The 18,707-nt window shown below is 42.1% G+C and overlaps 1 protein-coding gene across 1 annotated transcript in view; it reads left to right on the top strand.

Moving 5' to 3' along the window:
• tbcd (tubulin folding cofactor D) overlaps window positions 1–18,707 on the top strand; it is a 57,105-nt gene that overhangs the window by 29,236 nt on the left and 9,162 nt on the right. Inside the window, exons 15-33 of the mRNA XM_006635517.3 lie at window positions 1,371–1,428; window positions 1,567–1,596; window positions 4,509–4,594; window positions 6,597–6,677; window positions 6,792–6,865; window positions 7,295–7,412; window positions 7,802–7,862; window positions 7,953–7,975; window positions 8,578–8,609; window positions 8,851–8,913; window positions 9,450–9,526; window positions 9,949–10,030; window positions 10,338–10,456; window positions 11,093–11,184; window positions 11,769–11,909; window positions 13,651–13,734; window positions 13,935–14,093; window positions 15,587–15,725; window positions 18,143–18,264. Of these exons, the coding sequence (XP_006635580.2) occupies window positions 1,371–1,428; window positions 1,567–1,596; window positions 4,509–4,594; window positions 6,597–6,677; window positions 6,792–6,865; window positions 7,295–7,412; window positions 7,802–7,862; window positions 7,953–7,975; window positions 8,578–8,609; window positions 8,851–8,913; window positions 9,450–9,526; window positions 9,949–10,030; window positions 10,338–10,456; window positions 11,093–11,184; window positions 11,769–11,909; window positions 13,651–13,734; window positions 13,935–14,093; window positions 15,587–15,725; window positions 18,143–18,264 (1,641 nt within the window). The remainder of the gene's footprint in view (window positions 1–1,370; window positions 1,429–1,566; window positions 1,597–4,508; window positions 4,595–6,596; window positions 6,678–6,791; window positions 6,866–7,294; window positions 7,413–7,801; window positions 7,863–7,952; window positions 7,976–8,577; window positions 8,610–8,850; window positions 8,914–9,449; window positions 9,527–9,948; window positions 10,031–10,337; window positions 10,457–11,092; window positions 11,185–11,768; window positions 11,910–13,650; window positions 13,735–13,934; window positions 14,094–15,586; window positions 15,726–18,142; window positions 18,265–18,707) is intronic.

The following is an 18,707-nucleotide window of genomic DNA, read 5'->3' as shown; positions in this document are numbered from 1 at the left end:
AACAGATACTCACTGCTTTATTGTCATTACAGATTTGTATTTTATTTGAGTAAACTCCATATTGTGTGACGCTGATATTAAAAAGCTGTGTTTAAAACTGTAGAAAACTGTAGAACAGCAATAAGACAATATAATCTCTCCGTTGAACTCTGATTGTGTGAACATTGAGCCTTCACACTCAGCGTTGCAGGTCGTTAATTTGATTCCGAACCTTTGCATCATTAGCAGTCTATGAACCATCCCAATGACAACTGCATCTGCCTTTATAGTGTGACTAACTAAACACCTGGAAGATGTGCCTCTTTTGTTGATTTGTTTCTGGTCTTAAATGCAGTAATATTCTCCTACAATTCAGCAGTACAGTGCCCATTTTAAAATGATAAGTCTCATGAACATTTGAAAGTTTTTTTTTTTTAATTAGCAGTAAACTTTGACCTTAAATGAATAATGCATTGCAATTGTTTTGCTGTTAATGTTGTCTGAAATATGTTGACATGACAGTAGACTGTCTGAGAAACACAGCTGCACTGAATTTAGAGATTCAGAGCTCAAGAGACCACACATTAACTCCATTCCCAGTGTAATAACTGGAGGAGAATCCTGAAGGGTATTTGCTTGGAACCGGGAGCCCTGTAAGGAGACACCGGCTGCAATCTCCCCATGCTGACAGGCGACTCATGCTTCCCATGCTGGCTCTGTGTGAGCCGTGCTGCAGTCTTTTCACCTTTGCACATTCCCATGACTGTTACCACAGGCACAGCAACGAGCCTGCTGGGCTGAACATGCCTGAGATTGTGCTGAGGCTGCATTTAAAAGCTCTGGCTGAGCAGGAGGCTGTTTGGGAGCTGGCAGCTCTCTGCTGAACCTGTTCAGTGCAGAACAGAGAGGCGTAAGGAAAGATTGCTTCTCTGCACCATTACGCCAGATGATCAAAGGCAAATAACATTGCCTGAAGGGTGATTTTATACACCTTATTCAAATATACACAAACCTATTAGCACCACATAAAACCAGAAACAGAAAATAGATATCCTTAAATTTTCAACTAATTTGAAAATTAGTTCAAATTAAACATATGTCACTTGAGAATCTGTTTCAGTAGCCTACCTTCAGCTTTACTGCAGGTTAAAGCACCTAACCTTGTGTTTCTCAGACTTCATACATCTCTCCATAGTTATTCCAGTAGAACACAGTTCAAACGTAGTTAAAATGTTTATATACAGAGAGAGCAAAATAATTTGCCCCGATCTCTTTACAGGACACTGTTTATGGGAGTCAGATTCTGTTAGTACGTGTTTTAAAAAGAGACTTTAGACTGCGAAATATATCTGCTGTTCTGATATATCTCTGCCTGTTTTTCTTCTTTGCAGGGCCCTTATCATTGCGGGAGTGTTCGACAGGGATGTGAACTGCCGAAGAGCAGCATCGGTCAGTGTTTGCTTTGAACTGGTTAGACCAGACATAAAGTGAAATATATACAGGAATCTGAAGAAAAAGAAGCCATTAGTTGGCAAAGACTATATACAGGATTTATAGGCTGTTTATTGAATTTCTTGTGTCTTTCAGGCTGCGTTCCAGGAGAATGTTGGGAGACAGGTACTGAAACCTTCACCGTTTTTCTTCATCATCGTTTGCTTATCAAATGTCCTAATCAAGAGTGTATATCATGTTAATTCACTAACACAGTTAAGGGATAAGTAAAATAAATATGGAAAACATTGGCTAATTATTTGAATTTTAAGTTCTACAAATAAAACTTAATCTGCATTACATTAATATGCTATTAACCTTTTAATAAATTTTTCCTTTACTCTCATTCCTTACCTTAAGAGAGGCCAGATTTCCAGTGGTGGTGCTTTTCCTACTCAGAAGCAGATTGTTCTCATGAAATGTAAAACTTTACTGTTAAAAATGCAATTTTGATTTAAGTTATTACATAAGAAAGCTATAGTTCTGAAGGCTTGAGAGCTATAGTGCATGACTGGACACCTGTCCAGATATTCTGAATTGTAAGTTTCTGCGTTGCTGTTGGACAGCCCTGGTGTGAAAGGCAGACAGAAGATGGCACTGCCCTCTCTCCAGAGCTGCCTGTGCCTGGCTGTGCTCACACTTGCACAATACTATTAATTTACAGTAAAAAAGAGGAAAGTTTCATATCAATCACAATGCAAAATGAGTCATTAAGCACTGCAAAGAAGGCTTACATTCATCTTTCTTTCTGTGAACCTGTCAGCACATGTATTTACAAGAGGATGTCCATGCCCTCTGCAGTTTCAAGAAACAAGGGTGCTAAGTGCATGAGTTTCTCCAGGAATATTTGCTTTCCTTTTAGAGCGGAACACCATGACCAATGGCCATTTCCTCAAGGGTTTTTCTTGGGAAAACTCTTGTCTGAGGTTTGCTAATTACTGGAGATGAATGTCTGTGGTTTCAAACCACTGTCTCTATTAAAGTATAATTCTTGTAATCATTTCTAAACTATAAAATCACTCACCTGAAATCTTGAAAGGATGTTGCTGCTGTGTTTGGCCAGTAGGTTCTCTGTTTTCTTTATTATTGTTGTCTTCTAGATGCTGTGTAATAAAAATGGGAAATAGAGAAATGTCTTAGACCGACAGGTTAAAATTAATGCACCTTTTTAGTCTTGAATGGAGAAGGCAGTTGTATGACCTAATTCACATATTCAAAATCCTCAAAGGTACTGACAATGTCAGTGAACTTCGTAAGAATCAAACAACACTGAAACACAAGTGGAAACTAAAGGGAAGTGCAATTAAAAATAAGAACAGGGAGCACTTCTTTACACAAAGGATTGTGGGAGTCTAGAATAACCTGCACGGCTGTTGTTTAATGTGGCACCCCTGCTTCTTTCAAGAAACAACCGGATAAATTCCTTGAGATCTTGAGATCCATCTCGTTTGTACCTTTTTTTTACTTAAACAGCCCTGGGTCAACTGATCAGCCAGTGTAAGAGTTTAATTTTGACAAAGGGAGTCATACCAACTGATTTTTAAGGGCTTTGACTACCTTCCATAAAAATACCACTACTCAAGTCTCAGTCCTCTCCCTTATTTGTAAATAGTGGCATTTGTTTATTTATGCACTTGCTGGAGTTCAGTTTTTTCACGAGTAGGCATTATGCAAATATCTGGCTTGCAGCCCCATGCTGTCGTGTTGTCTCGTTCAGGCTTGTGCTGTAGCTGAAGTGACGTGAGTCTGAGGAAAAATCTGCTGCACATCTAACAAAAACTAAGCAGGTGAAGAAACTGTGATGACGACAATGAAATCCAGTTTATTTTGGGGTGTGTGATGCTATTAAACTTTAAAAAAAATAGATGACATCTTCTGTATTTGACCATTTATTTCAGTTCTATTTTATTGCTTTTCAGAAAAATAGTAAGATTATTTTGTACAGTAATTTATAGACATTCTGTCACTGGTGTTTCTTAAAATCTGCTTTAGAAATTAATGTTTCAAATAAGAAGAACTGTTTCAGCAGGAATTTATATTTTTTATGTTTATTTTACTTTTTTCTAGAAATAGTGCAGCACACTGGTGTGTAGTACAGATATCATTAATGTGCCATGATGTTTTCTAAAAGTCTGGTAAGAACACAAGAATCAGCCTGTTTTGTTAATAAATAATTGGTCACAAAATCTCTCCCACCTGCTTCTAACTGGATCAGGTATTTTCATCTTCAAACATTAGCTGTTTACAGTATGTTGTTCCAGATCCTCACATTTGGTGTAAATAAGAGTCCATAGCATCAGTTCTAAATGTGTCTCCTCTTAACTCCCACTTGCGAGGCTTGTTCATGTTTCACAACTGAACTTGAGGTAGCTCTTTGAGTTGGCATGCACGTACTGTACCTTTGAGGATTTTGAAAGCACCAATCCCATACACTGTATTCTAATTCTTAAGAGATTCTGTTCCCCCTGCAAGTCTGGGCCTAAGAATTCAATCTATTCAGAGGACAAATATCCTTGTCTAACATGGGGATCAAAATTGAACATTTCATACAGTATGTATATTTCACCATATCTGTAATATGTGTAATTTCACCATACTGTATCTCCTGTCCTGTTTTTATTAGATACTGTGCGTCAAAAACACATAATTACATAACTGTTTAAAATGTATTATCAAGAAAATGTAGAAAAGTGCACTGAAATTGTATTGAGACAAATTTCATTTCAATAATTGGATTCTGTGAGTATAACTACAGTAAGTATAGTGAACAACCTTGACTAAAAACTGCTATTCTTGCTTAACTCATTGTGTTGTCAAAGTGTGAGCTGTTCCTTTGTAATCTGAGAATAGTGGAGATTGCTGTTTAATATCTCTACCACAAGGCTCCTGTCAAAACAGATCTGTTGAAGATTAGGGGTTCTGCGCTTGTGTATTTGAATGCCTTTCCCTCTATTACTGAGTCCTAGTCTGACCAGCCCTCACTATGCTTTCCTGAAAAGGGGGGCACAGACCTTCTGAAACATCTTCTGTCCCAACAGGGCACTTTCCCACACGGTATTGATGTTCTCACTGCAGCAGATTACTTTGCAGTTGGAAACCGAACCAACTGCTACTTAAACATAAGGTAAGGCAGAAGAAAACATAAAGGGACTTGAGTTTCTTTGAGAAAGATGCTTGTTAACTTGCTCAGTGTCTGTAAAATAATACAAATTACCTGACTTATTTGCAATAACCAGGCCTTTGATTTTTTATGTTTATAACCATCACTAATATATGGTTAATTCTATATCTTACTGAGCACAAATCCAGTTAAAAGGTGAAAGGGGTATCAAATGACAGGTTCTTTATGCCCACGGAAGACCCAGTGAATAAGGTTTAGGAGTTTTTGAGGTTATTCAGCTTTAGGAAAATGAAAATGAGAAGTTACATATGAAAGGGAGACATTGTGAAATCATCTCCAGATATTGTATTAGTTTCTTGGGAACATAAAACGCTTTTCATGGTTGGAGGTTTGTGACAATTCCTAAATATGAGATAAAATTGAAGAGGAACTTGCTTTAAGTGTTTTTCAAATTGGCCAATTATTACTGTACTTATTCCATTCTATGTTTTGTCACAACAAATGAAGGAAAGTGATAAAATAGTTGTTTGTGTGCACTGGCAGAGGCTGCACCAGTGCTCAGTCACACTGTGAGATCACCTGACAGGACTGACAGGTAGGAACTCCAGGGCAGTAGCAGGGGTCAGGGACAGTGTGCTGCTTTCAGGCTGCTCTGTTGCCTGGTCAGTGTTATTTAAACAGGACTCCAGGATGTGAACAGTGAATCCTTGGATTTACCCACCTGTGTAAGACAGCTTACAGTACATGTGGGATGAGAATGACAAGCTGTATTTTGGAAGAAGTAGTTTGCTTTTTAACCTTGGTGGTAAACATACTCTGGTTAATGTCTAAATAATTCACATTTTAACCTCTTTTGAGTTTTCTGCTCTTTTTACCAAACAATGTGTAACAGCAGGACAGACAGTGATATCCTTGCCATATGCTGTCCTCTGAAGTATATAATCTGTTTACAGCACACTGTCTGTCCTGAAGAACTAACTGCAAGCTAAACTGTTCAGAGCATATGCAAATCGTCAGGCACAGTTTTGAACTTTTGAAAACAACACGTGGATGGTTTTCTGTGAACCTAACAGTTTCTATGCAAATGCATGAGACTGATTTTACTGTTACATGTCAGTAGGCACAGTGAAAAACAGCGGGAAACATTCAGGAGTTCACAATAGATTGAGCTTGAGCAACTTTATGAAAATGTTGCCCTCAGGTTAAAACTTGATGCAAACGGAATCGGTAGCCATGTGGTACAATGTTTCCTTGTTAGAAAAATATTCCTGAAAGGTATAAAAATGCAGTGTTCTAAAACCCTAGACAGGAGGGTATATGGAGTGTAAATAAATACTTAACTTGATCTCACTTCCCACCTGGACAGTTCTTTTCCACATCATGCACTACAGAGGACTAGTTTTTCAGGTCATTGTGACATTTGAGACTTGTAGTGGTGGCTAGGTTACTGCTCTCATCGCTGAGATGTTTGCTTTGTTCTATGCAGTGAGCTGTGGTTATACTGTACATCTATCACATGTCCTGCAGTGTGTTGTACTGTAGCCGGGGTAACAGGGAGATGTCAGTTGGACATCAGAAATGTAAAAGAAAATGTGTACGTGCCATATATAAGAGAGATCACTTTATTGGCCATATACAATTTCTTGCATTAGGAATGTGTCTTTTCACATACCCCGGCTTGCTCTCCACGAGATACACAGACAGGGAGAGAAGCTTGGTGTCAGAGCGCAGGGTCAGCCATTTATACGGCGCCCCTGGAGCAGTTGGGGTTAGGGGCCTTGATCAGGGGCCCAACGGAGTAGGATTCCTCTTCTGGCTGTGGGATTTGAATCGGCAACCTTCCAGCCACAGGCGCAGATCCTGAGCCACAGAGCCACCGCTCCGCCCTCAATTTTATACCATTTTATAGTTTGCTTCTATGTTGAAGTCCTTTACATAATGGTGTTGTTCTGGGAGCAGGGTTGTGTAAAGGAGTGGTAACCGCGAGGGTGTTTTCTTCTCACAGTGTGTACATCGCCAGTTTTCCAGAGTACACCCAGGCCATGATAGACCACCTGGTCACCATGAAGGTCAGCCACTGGGATGGGTAAGGACCAGGATGCCCACGCTGCTGGGAGAATGCGCTAGCAGATAGAAATACTCAAGGCTACTTTCTCTCGGGGCTTGAAGCAATACGTGATTATTAAATCCTCCGTTTCAGGACGATTCGTGACCTGGCCACTAAAGCTCTTCACAACCTTACCCCCTGTGCGCCCAAGTACATGGCCAGTACTGGTGAGTACCGTTGTGTTTGAGACCGAGGTCCATGAGTGACCTTGTGCAGCAGTTCTTTGGAAATACTGTGTGGACAAGCTTGTCAGAGGAAAGACTATTAAAAATGAAAGCAAAGTATTTTCTATAATGGTTTCCTCTTCTCTGTCAGTGACTTGTATGTGTCACTAGCTGCCAGGTGAATTGAGATCTTTCGTGAATCTGCCTACCTTAGGATCACGGGGGGCTTCACACTGCCCCCTAGTGGGAATTCGGGACAGTTTACATCCTGGCTTCTTCATTCTTTTATGCTTAAAACTAACAATTTATCTGTAAAGATGATGTTCAGTACGATAAGGGTGAACCTAACTTAAAATGTTAAATAGGAAATTTATAGATGATTCCACTGATTTTTTCATGCTTCACAACACTTTTTTAATGTTGTTTTTACAGTTTTGCCCAAGCTTTTACCCTTGGCTACTGGCATGGACCTACACAGCCGACATGGGGCTATCCTGGCCTGTGCAGAGATCACTCACGCACTATCAAAACTGGCCGCAGCTGCAGACAGGTGGGAACAGGAGCCCAGATATACAGCAACACTTCCACACCTGCGTCTCGGTTCTGTACGCATTTAGACCGTCTGTCCCTGATCGACAGCTGCACGGTTAGATCCTGTGCTGTCTACCTTAATGACAATCTTGATCTTGTGTGGCATCAGCACAGTATAAAAGATGGCAATCTGTGCTGCACCATTTCGTTTGAAGTATTAAATGGTGTGTGGTTGCAAACTTCGTAATGAGAACAACCGTTTAAACTTAAATGAAATTAAGTAAGCTGAAAAGTGTTTCATTATTATTATTTATATTATTTATATTTGATGATATTTAACATAGCATATTTTCATTACTGTTACACACATGAACAGAAATATTTTAAATGATCTTCCTTTTTTTTCAGGCCAGCAACTGACTTTCTGTCACCAGAGCTGGTGGAAGGGCTCAGAGACATTCACCAGAAGGTCTGTACTCTCTCCAGACACCACAGACTAGCTGTGCCTCTTGTGACAAAAGGGACTCTGATGTTCTAATGAAGCATTTCTTTTCCACAGCTTTTTGACAGGCAGCAGTACAGGTGAGAGTCTTTAACTGACTTTAGTAATGTTTTCTGGGTTGTTTATTTAATTTGGTTTTCTACAAAGATTACTCAGGAGTGTTACATCAGGTTACAGCTTATTTTTACAACGGGTCTAAGAATATAGAGTAGCTTTCGAAGATAGTATCACTGAATCCCTGAACAAGAAAATGCAGACATACAGAATAAATAAATTACACTGAATATTAACCGGTGGGTGGGATAGTAGATTCATTGTTTAGAACTAGAAGCTCCTGTTTTCAGATGTCACAGGGCCACCAGGGCTTCTGGGTGGTAACTGCAGGACATAAGATAATAAATCTGCAAAACGTTCTGCCCACGTTGCCCATTTGCTTGACAGTAGCTACCACATCCTGCTGGGCGATGGTATCAGGGCTGGGCAGATTTTTCCAGGCTCCCAATACCCTCCAGGGCCAAGATCCTGTTGGTCTTTTTTAAGGTCTGTCTACCCTGGGTTGTTTGTTTGTTGATCTTGCGGCATTTTTAAACTCAAGATATCGGGCAACTAAAAGTAATTGTAAGGTAATTGATAGCTTTATTTTCAGAGTGCACACACTTATTGTTATTTTATGTTTTTGTAGAGGTCTTGGTGGCGAGCTTATGAGGCCAGCAGGTAAATTGGATTTTTTCTGTAGCTGATTCTTACTATTCTTGTATTTTAGTGCTAATGCATTTCATAATCATGTGGTTTTGGGTTGGTTATTTCAGTGTGTGTTTTGTCCCAAGGGGTATATTACACTTTCTACTGATATAGATATTGTGAACATCCCCTAGTCTTTTTCTCTGCTGCATCATGTGCCACAGCTCTATAATATTTATTTAAGTGAAATGAGTTTCTCTTTTATTCTTTGCAGTCTGTGCCCTAATAGAAAAGTTGTCATTGTCCAGAATGCCCTTCAAGAACGACCCCATTATCAGTAAGTGGGTTAATCTATTGTTCAGCTGGTACATCCGCAAGCTGTCAATAGTGAAACACGCACATGAAACATCAGCTCCTCTTTATTGTTTGTAGTTATGCAGATCTCTATTAATCCAGAGCCCAGAGGCAAGATTTGTGTGTTTCTGTTAATGAAAAGGGGATCAGAGTATCAGAACAACCCCAGGTGAGAAATGGTATGACAGAGCAGGCTGCAGCCTATAGTCACAACTTCAGTTTGGACCACTGTGCTCATCAGTTTGTATCTCTCTGTAGTCCCATAGCCAGTACTGGGTTTGCTGGGAACATAATTCTGTTTGTGTATGAACTCTACTGAGGTATTTAATATAAGTACTTTTCAGTTGCATAGCATAATGAAACATCTTTTCAGTGTTTTCAAAGAGAAGCATTTTCTTACAGAAAATGTTTTTTATGCTTGCTGGGAAGCATTCAGCTTTTCTTGTGCTCCTTAACGCTCTCGCTGAGCACACAGTTTCCAGACTGTGCCACAGAATGATCTGACCTGTCCTGTTGCAGGAGGGTGGCAGTGGCTGATTGATGACAGCTTGAAAAGTCTGCGACTCTTCTCCAGTGGAGCAAAACAGAGCATAAAGGTACTGTATTTTTCATGAGTGAGGTTCTTTATCATTGATCTTGATTTTGTGAATCAGTGGTAAAATATAAAACAGCGGACACAAAACAGAAATAAAACAGAAAACAGAAATAAAATGTTTGATATGCTGTAATTTTCCAGTTCTAAAATCTTTCAGTGATAATTAAGTGGGAGGCTGCTGGCCTGTCAGGCTCAGGTCAATGAAATGCAGATCTGGTGGCCAATGTGAAATTATTAACAGTACCAAGCGAAGTTTCTGAGCCCCATGTAGTAGTGTTACCCTTAGTTGTGTGTTACAGACGCATGACCTCAGCCTACAGAGTGCGAGAGAGCCTGTGAGATGACTTGTTGAGTGCTGTTATTGCAGGCAGGCTCATTGTGTTTCCTTCGTTTCTAAGTCTGAGTAATCCCCTGTGTCTGCAGGAGGCGGCCGTCTCGGCGCTGGCTGCGCTGTGCCAGCAGTATTACCAGGTGGCGCCTGGAGCTGCTGACCCCACCATGCAGGGTAAGACAGAGGCTGCACCACCGTCCAGTGCCAGGGCAGAAATGCTTTTGTTGCGGTTTCCACTGAATCTGTGTTTGAAAATAAGGGAAGGAGCCACTGAAGAACTAATCTGACATGTTCCATACCATCTCCGCTAAAAGCCACTCAGCACTGTTTGAGACAAAATAATTTGAAATCTTCAGACTGGCAAATTATAAGCACAGATTTGGCAAACCAGATTATTTGAATTCTTCAATCACAGTGATCGGTGTAGTTTGATCAGTCTAGGAATGGAGAGAGAATACTCTGTCTGTGTGTCTCTGTGCAGAGGAGCTGGTGAGCCGATACACCGCGGAGCTACAGAGCACGGAGATGTTGACCCGATGTGGATGTGCTCTTGCACTGGGATCCCTGCCCCGTTTCATGATCCATCAGAGACTGCAGCAGGTAGAGAGTGATCCACACACTGGCTCTCGTACACACAGTGATCCGCACACTGCCTCTCCTACACACAGCAATGGGCACGCCGGCTCTCCTACACACAGCAATGGGCACGCCGGCTCTCCTACACACAGCAATGGGCACGCCGGCTCTCCTACACACAGCAATGGGCACGCCGGCTCTCCTACACACAGTGATCCTCACGCCGGCTCTCCTACACACAGTGATCCGCACGCCGGCTCTCCTACACACAGTGATCCGCACGCCGGCTCTCCTACACACAGTGATCCTCACGCCGGCTCTCCTACACACAGTGATCCACACGCCGGCTCTCCTACACACAGTGATCCGCACGCCGGCTCTCCTACACACAGTGATCCGCACGCCGGCTCTCCTACAGAGTATATTAAGAGGCAGTCAAGTCTCTTTAACACAGTAGTAATAAGGGGTATATAGAGTTACATTAGACCCTTAATTCTGAGCTAAACACTCAGATTATTTTTTTCATATGAAATTTTCTGTTGGGCTTTTGTCGTCATCATTTCGTGTGTCTTGAGGTAATGAGGATTACATGTGAGGGAGTAAGAATATTTGTGTGTCGTCAAATAGGATGTTTAAGATGTTTGTCCTGTGATGACTCAGGTGCTGAAAGGACTCCAGATGACTTGCCGAATCACTCCCCAAAATGCAAGCTTTGCAGAGGCCAGGAGAGATGCCCTAAAAGCCATTGCACAGTCAGTGTGAACTTCTCTCTAATCTCTCTTTTCATCTGCCATGTTTGTCCGAAAGCTAAAACAGACGCCTGAAGCAAAATGTTGTAAGCCAAAACAAATATGAAAAAAACAAATACAGCTTTTGTAATCTGCTCTGCAAAGAGAGAACTGTTACCTGAATTACCTGTGTGGGCTCATGCTGCCCATCGAGCCGTGAAGCTTCACACAGAGTCCTTTCTTTCCCACAGGGCCACCTGTCAGGGCTGTTGAGCATATAGAGTTACGTTCCGGGTCAAAGGTTAATGTGGCAACTTTAATTCGTCCTCACGTGGCCTGTATCTACAGGAGCAATCTATTGGGGAAAAAAGACAGAAAAGAGAATTAAATTTTGCAGCAGCAGTTGACAATGAATATGAAATGTAAATATTAGCTTCCACTATTAAATCAGACAGCATAATTTCCCCATTATTCTGTACAATTAGATTGAGTCTCCAGGAGACTTTTCCACTGGAAGAGAGCCATGACTGGAGTCTGGCATGTCAAAGCCTGCCCACTCAAACAGTTTCTGAACTTCCTTTTTTATTCTCTTCTTTTAATGCTCCCAGGGTCTGTGCCACAGTGGGAGTTTCAGCACAGGGAACTCCAGATGCAGTGCTGTGTGTGGAGAATGTGCCTCAGATATATAGCATCTTGCTGGACTGCATGAACGACTACACGACTGACAGCAGGGGAGATGTGGGAGCATGGTATGTCTGGCCACTGAGTGTGCTGCTCTCACAGTGGGAGGGCAGAGTCTGCACAGAGGACATCTTTCAGACTTGCTCTGTGTAAAGATGTAGTGTTGCGTGTACAGGTCAGTCCAGAGATCACAGTTCACAAAATAAATGTGAGCTCTGCTGAAACTTGTTTTCAACTAAAAAGACATTTCATTTTAGTGCTACAGGTTGCTCTTTGGTGGAGGTTCTGTTGCTAAATGAGACTCCTGCGGTGCTCAGTGCTGTTGGCACAGCGGATTGTATGGGTCAGCACGCAGCGTCTCTGTGCCATTGGAGCCCTGCTGCACCACTGTGTGGAATGGTCCTGTTTCCTCGTGTCACCAGAGCTGCTGGCTCTACCTGAGATTGCCAGGAATCCAGTCTGACTGGGCTCGTATCACAGCTCCCAGGGCAGCACTGCTGTAAACCATTGCTCCAAGTACAGTTTACTCTCTTCCGGGAATGTACCTGAAAAAGAGTTGCAGCCTGTCTCAAAAGGAGCCTAGTGCTGGTTGTTTTTTACTGCAGCAATTGCGTGTGAATAATGCTGAGGATCTAAGGAGCAGGTTTTCATAAGTTAGACCGAGAGGAAGAAACTGGAATAGTTTCTCCTCATGTGAGTCACTGGTTACTGCAAAGTTTAGCAAAGAGAGAAACAGGAAAGTTAAAAAATGGGCATTTAGAAACCTTCAGTGTTTTAATTGGTATTACAGTATATGGTGTTACAGTTTGCCAAAGGGAAGAATTTGCTCCACCTTGGGGGGGAAAAAAAAGAAAATGACATTACATCCTTTTTATTTGTGTAAATACTAGCTTGAATGACAGTACCCTGCTCTGTGCTCTCTTCACCAAAGCAATTTCGGAGTTCTTTTGAACGGCCCTGTAGGTGTGTTTTTAGAAAAGAAAACAGCTATTAAAAGATTAAAAACAGGTTTTACGCCAAGGAGTTCCTTGTAAGCAAAGTCACAGGAATTTATCACGTTCACAGGTGAAGTAATTTGCATATGAAAGAAACTTAAAGAATCGACAACCTATGGTTGAATCATTCCTGAAGAGATTGTTAAATATCATGAAAAGACAAATGAATCTATTGAGTAAAGAGATGTTCTCAGATTTCTTAAAATCAGATTGTCATGAACCTGCAGTGTAAATATCTTGTCATACTAGTTGTGTAGGTGTAAATCTAGGCATCTTCAGGGCAAGTCTGGAGCACTACGGCACTTCAGGCACACCATATTAAAATGAGCACCCGTCTAGAACTTTCTATCATTGATAGTGTGACGGTTCTTGGGGTTCCCGCCCTTGACACTCCTGCCCTGCCAGTCCGTCCCTCACCGCCTGGGTGCGAACCCGGGCCTCCGGCGTCACACCACAAGGAACTTGCCAGCTGAGCTAAAGGAGAACTCCCCCAGCCCAGGCAGCTGAGATCCCTGTTATACGCAGGGGTATATTCGTTACAATAGCAACCACAACCAAGCCCTGGCTCAATGTCTTAAACAGATCTGAAATGAGATATGAAGACAGGACTGTAATTCCTGGACACCCCAGAACACCCCTAGACAACATCAGCCAGCCTTAGAGAATGGGAGACAACCAAAGACATCTTCCAGGACCCCTGTGGCACCAGTAAACTGACAGACTGCTATAGGCACCCTCTGAAACTGCACTGTCACCAATTCCCATCCAATGGAAAGGTTGAGGAGCCAAAGGTAATTGTGCTCTCTCTCTGCAGGGTACGAGAGGCTGCAATGACCAGCCTGATGGAGGTGACGCTGTTGCTTGTCAGGAGTGACCCTGAGCTGCTTTCTTCCAGCATGTGTGTATCTACAGTCCGACATATAGGCATCACAGTGCGCTCATTGTACCTTTCGTAGGGTTTTACTCAAAGAAACTTTAAATAATTGATAATGCTCTTATATACTTTTTACAGTGAAGTAAGAATTCCAGTGTAATTAAAACATGTCTTTTCAGTCATGGTGATTGGTTTCTAGAGCCTAACCAGTGTTTTGCCTTCAGTTGCCAGCATATGATGTGCTGTCTGGCCCAGCAGTCTGCAGAGAAGATTGACCGGTACCGTGCTCATGCTGGCTCTGTGTTCCTGCGCATCCTGCACTCCCAGGACCCCCCAGTACCTCACATTCCCCACCGGGAGGAGCTCTTGAGCATTTTTCCCAGGTGAGCTGCTTGTGTTGTCTCAGCAGGTAAAGCAGCTTCTTTGCTGCCCTGGAGATTGCTGTCCTTTTTATTAGATTTGCTTTCTTGAAACTCTGTGATACTGGTTATTTGTATTCAGAAGAGGGATAAACTTTGACAAGCCCATTATGGGGATCCTCATCACAAGTCAAGGGCTTCCATAGTGTTTCAGGTTATTAATCCAGCAAACACCTGCTCCTTTGTTTTAAAGTTGTTATTTTTGTTTCTTTACATTGGATATAAAATGCTCAATATTACTTGAAAATGGATCACAATTCTAGATGTAATTTAGAATTGCACTGTGGATTTTGAATTAAATTATTAAGCGGCGGCTGGATGGGAAACCTTTGCTATTCTGATGAGCCCAAAGCTCCACTAAGAAAAGCTTGAGTAGCAATGTACTGGCATGCTGAAGGAACTGCACACCTTTAATCTCAGCAGAGAAAAGTACAAGAAGCCCTGAGCCAGGTTTTGGAAATTCTCAAAGGCATTGATAAAGAGTTGTTGGAGTGTGGAACAAGCTGCCCAGCCTTGTGGTTCAAGCCAATGACATGGCTTGTTTTAGAAATGTCTTCATGAGATCCAACGGGCTGGATGGACTGAACGGCCTCCTCCAGTTTGTCACCTTTCTTATGTTCTAAAAAGGGAAGGGGACTGCCTGTACTAACATGTTCTGTGTCTCATAGATATCACTTATGCCGCCTCCTGTGCGGTATTCTGAGGTGATGGTGTTCTGTGCACAGTGAGGAATACTCACATCGCTACTCAAGCACTCTGAATATTCAGTGAGACTGAATCATGAGCACAGGTGCTAGGCCCATTAAACTTAGTACTGTGTGTAATTATAAAGTATCGTGGGTGGCCACATTTTACAAGATTAGTGGAAGCTAAACTACAAGTAAAAGGGAGAATGAAACAGTAATTGTCAGGTGATGTAATGACTGGTTTTAATACAACACTATCAATTAGTTAAACCACTGTAAATTGGCAAGGCAGTACTACAGTGATTTCATACACCATAAGCACCTGTCCATGTGGCTTTGTTGTTAACAACAAACAAAGCAATTTGAAGAATCAACTTAATCGGCTCTTTGTGGAGCTCTTTGTGGATCTCAGAAAGCTTGGATTCTGAGAGAGAGCTGTTATCATCTGTAAAGTGTCAAAGATTTGATTTACAGTGTGGTGGTTTTCTGTGGGTCGGCCTGTTGTTTCAGCTCTAGAAAACAGCTAGCTCTAGCCATTATCCATTTTGCTTCTACAAGAATGTTGCAGTGCTCTCATCTGTGTGTCAGTAGTTTCTAAGTATTCTATGTAAATGTTGAGATGGAAAAGTGTTTAGACTGGAATCGGAGGGTTGCAGCCCAACAGATTTGCCCAAGGGCATTTTGTCTGGACACTGTACTGGACACGAGTATTACAGTGGACTGAATGACTACCTTAGTGCACATGCCTAGTGTGTAACCTTTGTGTTTCAGTGGTGGGGCTGAGACGCTGAACTGGAACGCACCCTCCCAGGCCTTCCCCCACATCACACAGCTGCTGCGCCTGCCAGTCTATCGGCACCACACCCTGCTGGGCCTCACCGTGTCAGTGGGGGGGCTCACCGAGTCCACGGTACGACATGTCGTGTCTGTGCACAGTGACACATCAGATCCAAGAGAGAGACATTCACGTGACACCCCTTGCATCTGATATATATAGATATACAATTTATATAGAGTTTTCCCACTAAGAACTTTTATTAAACTTATTTTAAACTAAGCTGAAAATTAGTTTAGTAAAGGAAAGGGGATAGCACAGTGCTGGAGTTTTTCAGGCTCCAGCAGGTGGCAGTGTTGGCCCACATCTTAGAATATTTGTAGGACCTCCTGTGCTGAATGAACTGTGCTCTTACTCTAAATCAGTTTATTCCACTGCAGTACGCTCATGGACTGTACTCATTGCAGCCGAAAGCTTGCTGCAGTGTATGTGCTTGCCGGTATGCCTCTTGTGCCTGAAGTTGCACTCACTGCTGTTTTGAATGAACGATCTCTCCTGTCTGGAAGAAAAGGGTATTTATTTTAAGGGAAGGGTAACATAGAGTGTAGAGCAGGAGTGTTTTCTGTAGTGAGTTGCTTTGCTGAGATGATGTTTTTCATCTCAAGAGAAACCTGGGTGAGGTTCAAAACACTGATCTGATCATAACCTAAGGCTCAGATGTTGTAGACATGACTGCAGGTCCTCGCTGGTCAGTATTGAGCTGTTTCCTTAAAGACACACCTTCATCACATAGTGCTTTGGTCTGCCATACACACAGGAGGGATCACAGCTGGGATCGGAAGGCTGGGGACCTTTTAAATTCAGTGGAAGCATTATCAAGCAGAATCACAGACGCTGTTCCCCAAAGCTTAGAGCCTGATGTTCCAAGGGACCCTTCATTTCATCTGTAGACCTCTAACCATTTTAATGACAGGTCAGGCAGTCCCTCTGTAAGTGCATTTGTGAAGAGTTTGGGGTTTCAGCCTGCTTTGCCAAGCATGCCAGAGCAAACACAGCTATCTGCACAAACTGACAGCCAAGATGGCTTATTCTAGAAAAAAGAAAAACAAAAGAAAATAGAAAAATTATATTTTTACAAAGCAAGGTGTGGTGGGTATTTCAGATGTAAATTTTGTCTGGCAACATGCCCGCGAATTATACGATGAATATAAAGAATTTTGGTTGCTGTACTAAATTCACATACGAAGTGCCTGTGTTGATGAAAAAGTGTGTCCCATTTGTTTTCTGTTAAGATTAGCTTGAGTGAAGATTGTGAAACAGGACCAGGCTTATGGCTGCAGTTCTAATATATAAATAAACAGTATAATAATAACAGCTTGGTCCTTTCACAATATTAAAAAAAAGATTTTGCAGAACCAGTCATTTTTTTAATTACTGCTAAGTAAAGCAGGTAACGGATTTTGTTAGAAGCAGCTGTGAATGTACATCCTGAGTCCCTGCCTGGACCTTTGAAAGAGTCTGTTGTGTTGACAGAGCCTGAGGAGCTCAGGAGTCCTTTAGGGATTCTGTTTATGGTAAAAACTGACACAACTCTCTCTACAAAAGACTATTTTCTCTGCTATGAATTTTTGAGTTGAATTAATATTTTGGTTTGCTCAAATAGACAGTCTGCATATTTCACAGTCAGAAATAAGAAACTGGTTATCACTGGCCTGTACCTCCCACATTTGGTGCAGACCTGCTCAGAGTACAGAATTAAATAAGCTTGCTGTGAAGACTGCTATTATTTCAAATTGACTGCGTCTAAATAGGCAGCAAATTAAAGCTCTGTTGCTGAGGCTGCAGCTCAGAGACAGGAAGCTGCTAATGGCGTAGAGCAGCCCAGTGCTTTGTTGTGCTTGCCAGAGCAGCCCCTGTACAGGCTCAGGGCCAGGCCCAGTGACAACACTGCTGTCTGCATCCCCAGGCCCTGCCAGCAGTCACTCCCAGCCATTTGGGGCAAAGCCATTGGTTGGAAGAAATGCTGGGTCATAGTGCAGTTTGACTCATACAGTAATCACAGTCACTACACCTGGAAAGTGTGTTTGTAAAGGTTAAGGCAGTACCTGAAACTTGCATGGAAGGTGTTCTCCAGCTTTTTTTCTTTTTGAAGCTGTCAGGCAGATGTTGATGGACACCTTACCCTTTAATAGGTCAAATAACGATGCCAGGTGGCAAACTAGCGTGTTTATTCTGACAGCCAACAAATTGTTCTTCATCTGCAATTACTGCCTTCCCCACCAGCTTGCAGCCTGTGCAGGTGCCCTGTAATGCAATCTGATTAAACTTACAGCCAGCTTGCCATTTGTTAGAAAACAGCCTCCCCGCATAGGAGTAAAATTGCTCCATTTGAGAAGCTGCAAGTAAAGGATCCCTTCACTGCGAGTTGTTGCTTCACCGAAGTGCCTCTTTGTGCGTCCCTCAGCAGGAACCCCTCACGCCTGGAGACTTCGGGCTGCTGCCTTTCCGCATGTATCTGCAGGCTTTGTTGAACCTTGTCTTTTGCTCTGTAGGTCCGCTACTCTGCTCAGTCGCTGTTTGACTACATGAAGGGGATTCAGAGGGACGCTGGGGAGATGGAACGTTTCGGGGAGACTCTGTTGCAAATCTTCAGAGCAAATCTGCACAATGACCGGTGAGCTGTGATGCTCTGTACTGTGTTTGTGTGTTTGTGTCTGTGTGTGAGCCTCACATGCTTTTGAACATGTATGTATGTGCGAAAAACATGTTGAAGCCGATGCCCTGGCTTGTTTCAGGAAACAGCTGGAACCAAACAGAACAGAAACTCCATATGGCCTTTTCTCATTTGTCAACTTTCTTATGTTCCTAACTGATGGAAACTTTGTGTGTCCTGGAATATACCTGAAATAGTATAATGGAAAATAGCTTTTGTACCCTCAACAAATAAAACAACAAGAAAATAATAATATAATAATGTGTGGTTATGAGAAAGATTATTTACAGGAAATGTTGCAGAAAAGATTAACTATCCTATCCTAATTTAGGAAAAAGAAACTGAACTACAGAACCTTATTTTTACAGTTTTAATGCCATTTGAGATGAAGGATAGTGGGACTC

Source organism: Lepisosteus oculatus, chromosome 9 (assembly GCF_040954835.1).
Source record: "Lepisosteus oculatus isolate fLepOcu1 chromosome 9, fLepOcu1.hap2, whole genome shotgun sequence".
NCBI lineage: Eukaryota > Metazoa > Chordata > Actinopteri > Semionotiformes > Lepisosteidae > Lepisosteus > Lepisosteus oculatus.
This window is presented reverse-complemented; position numbering and strand designations above follow the sequence as displayed.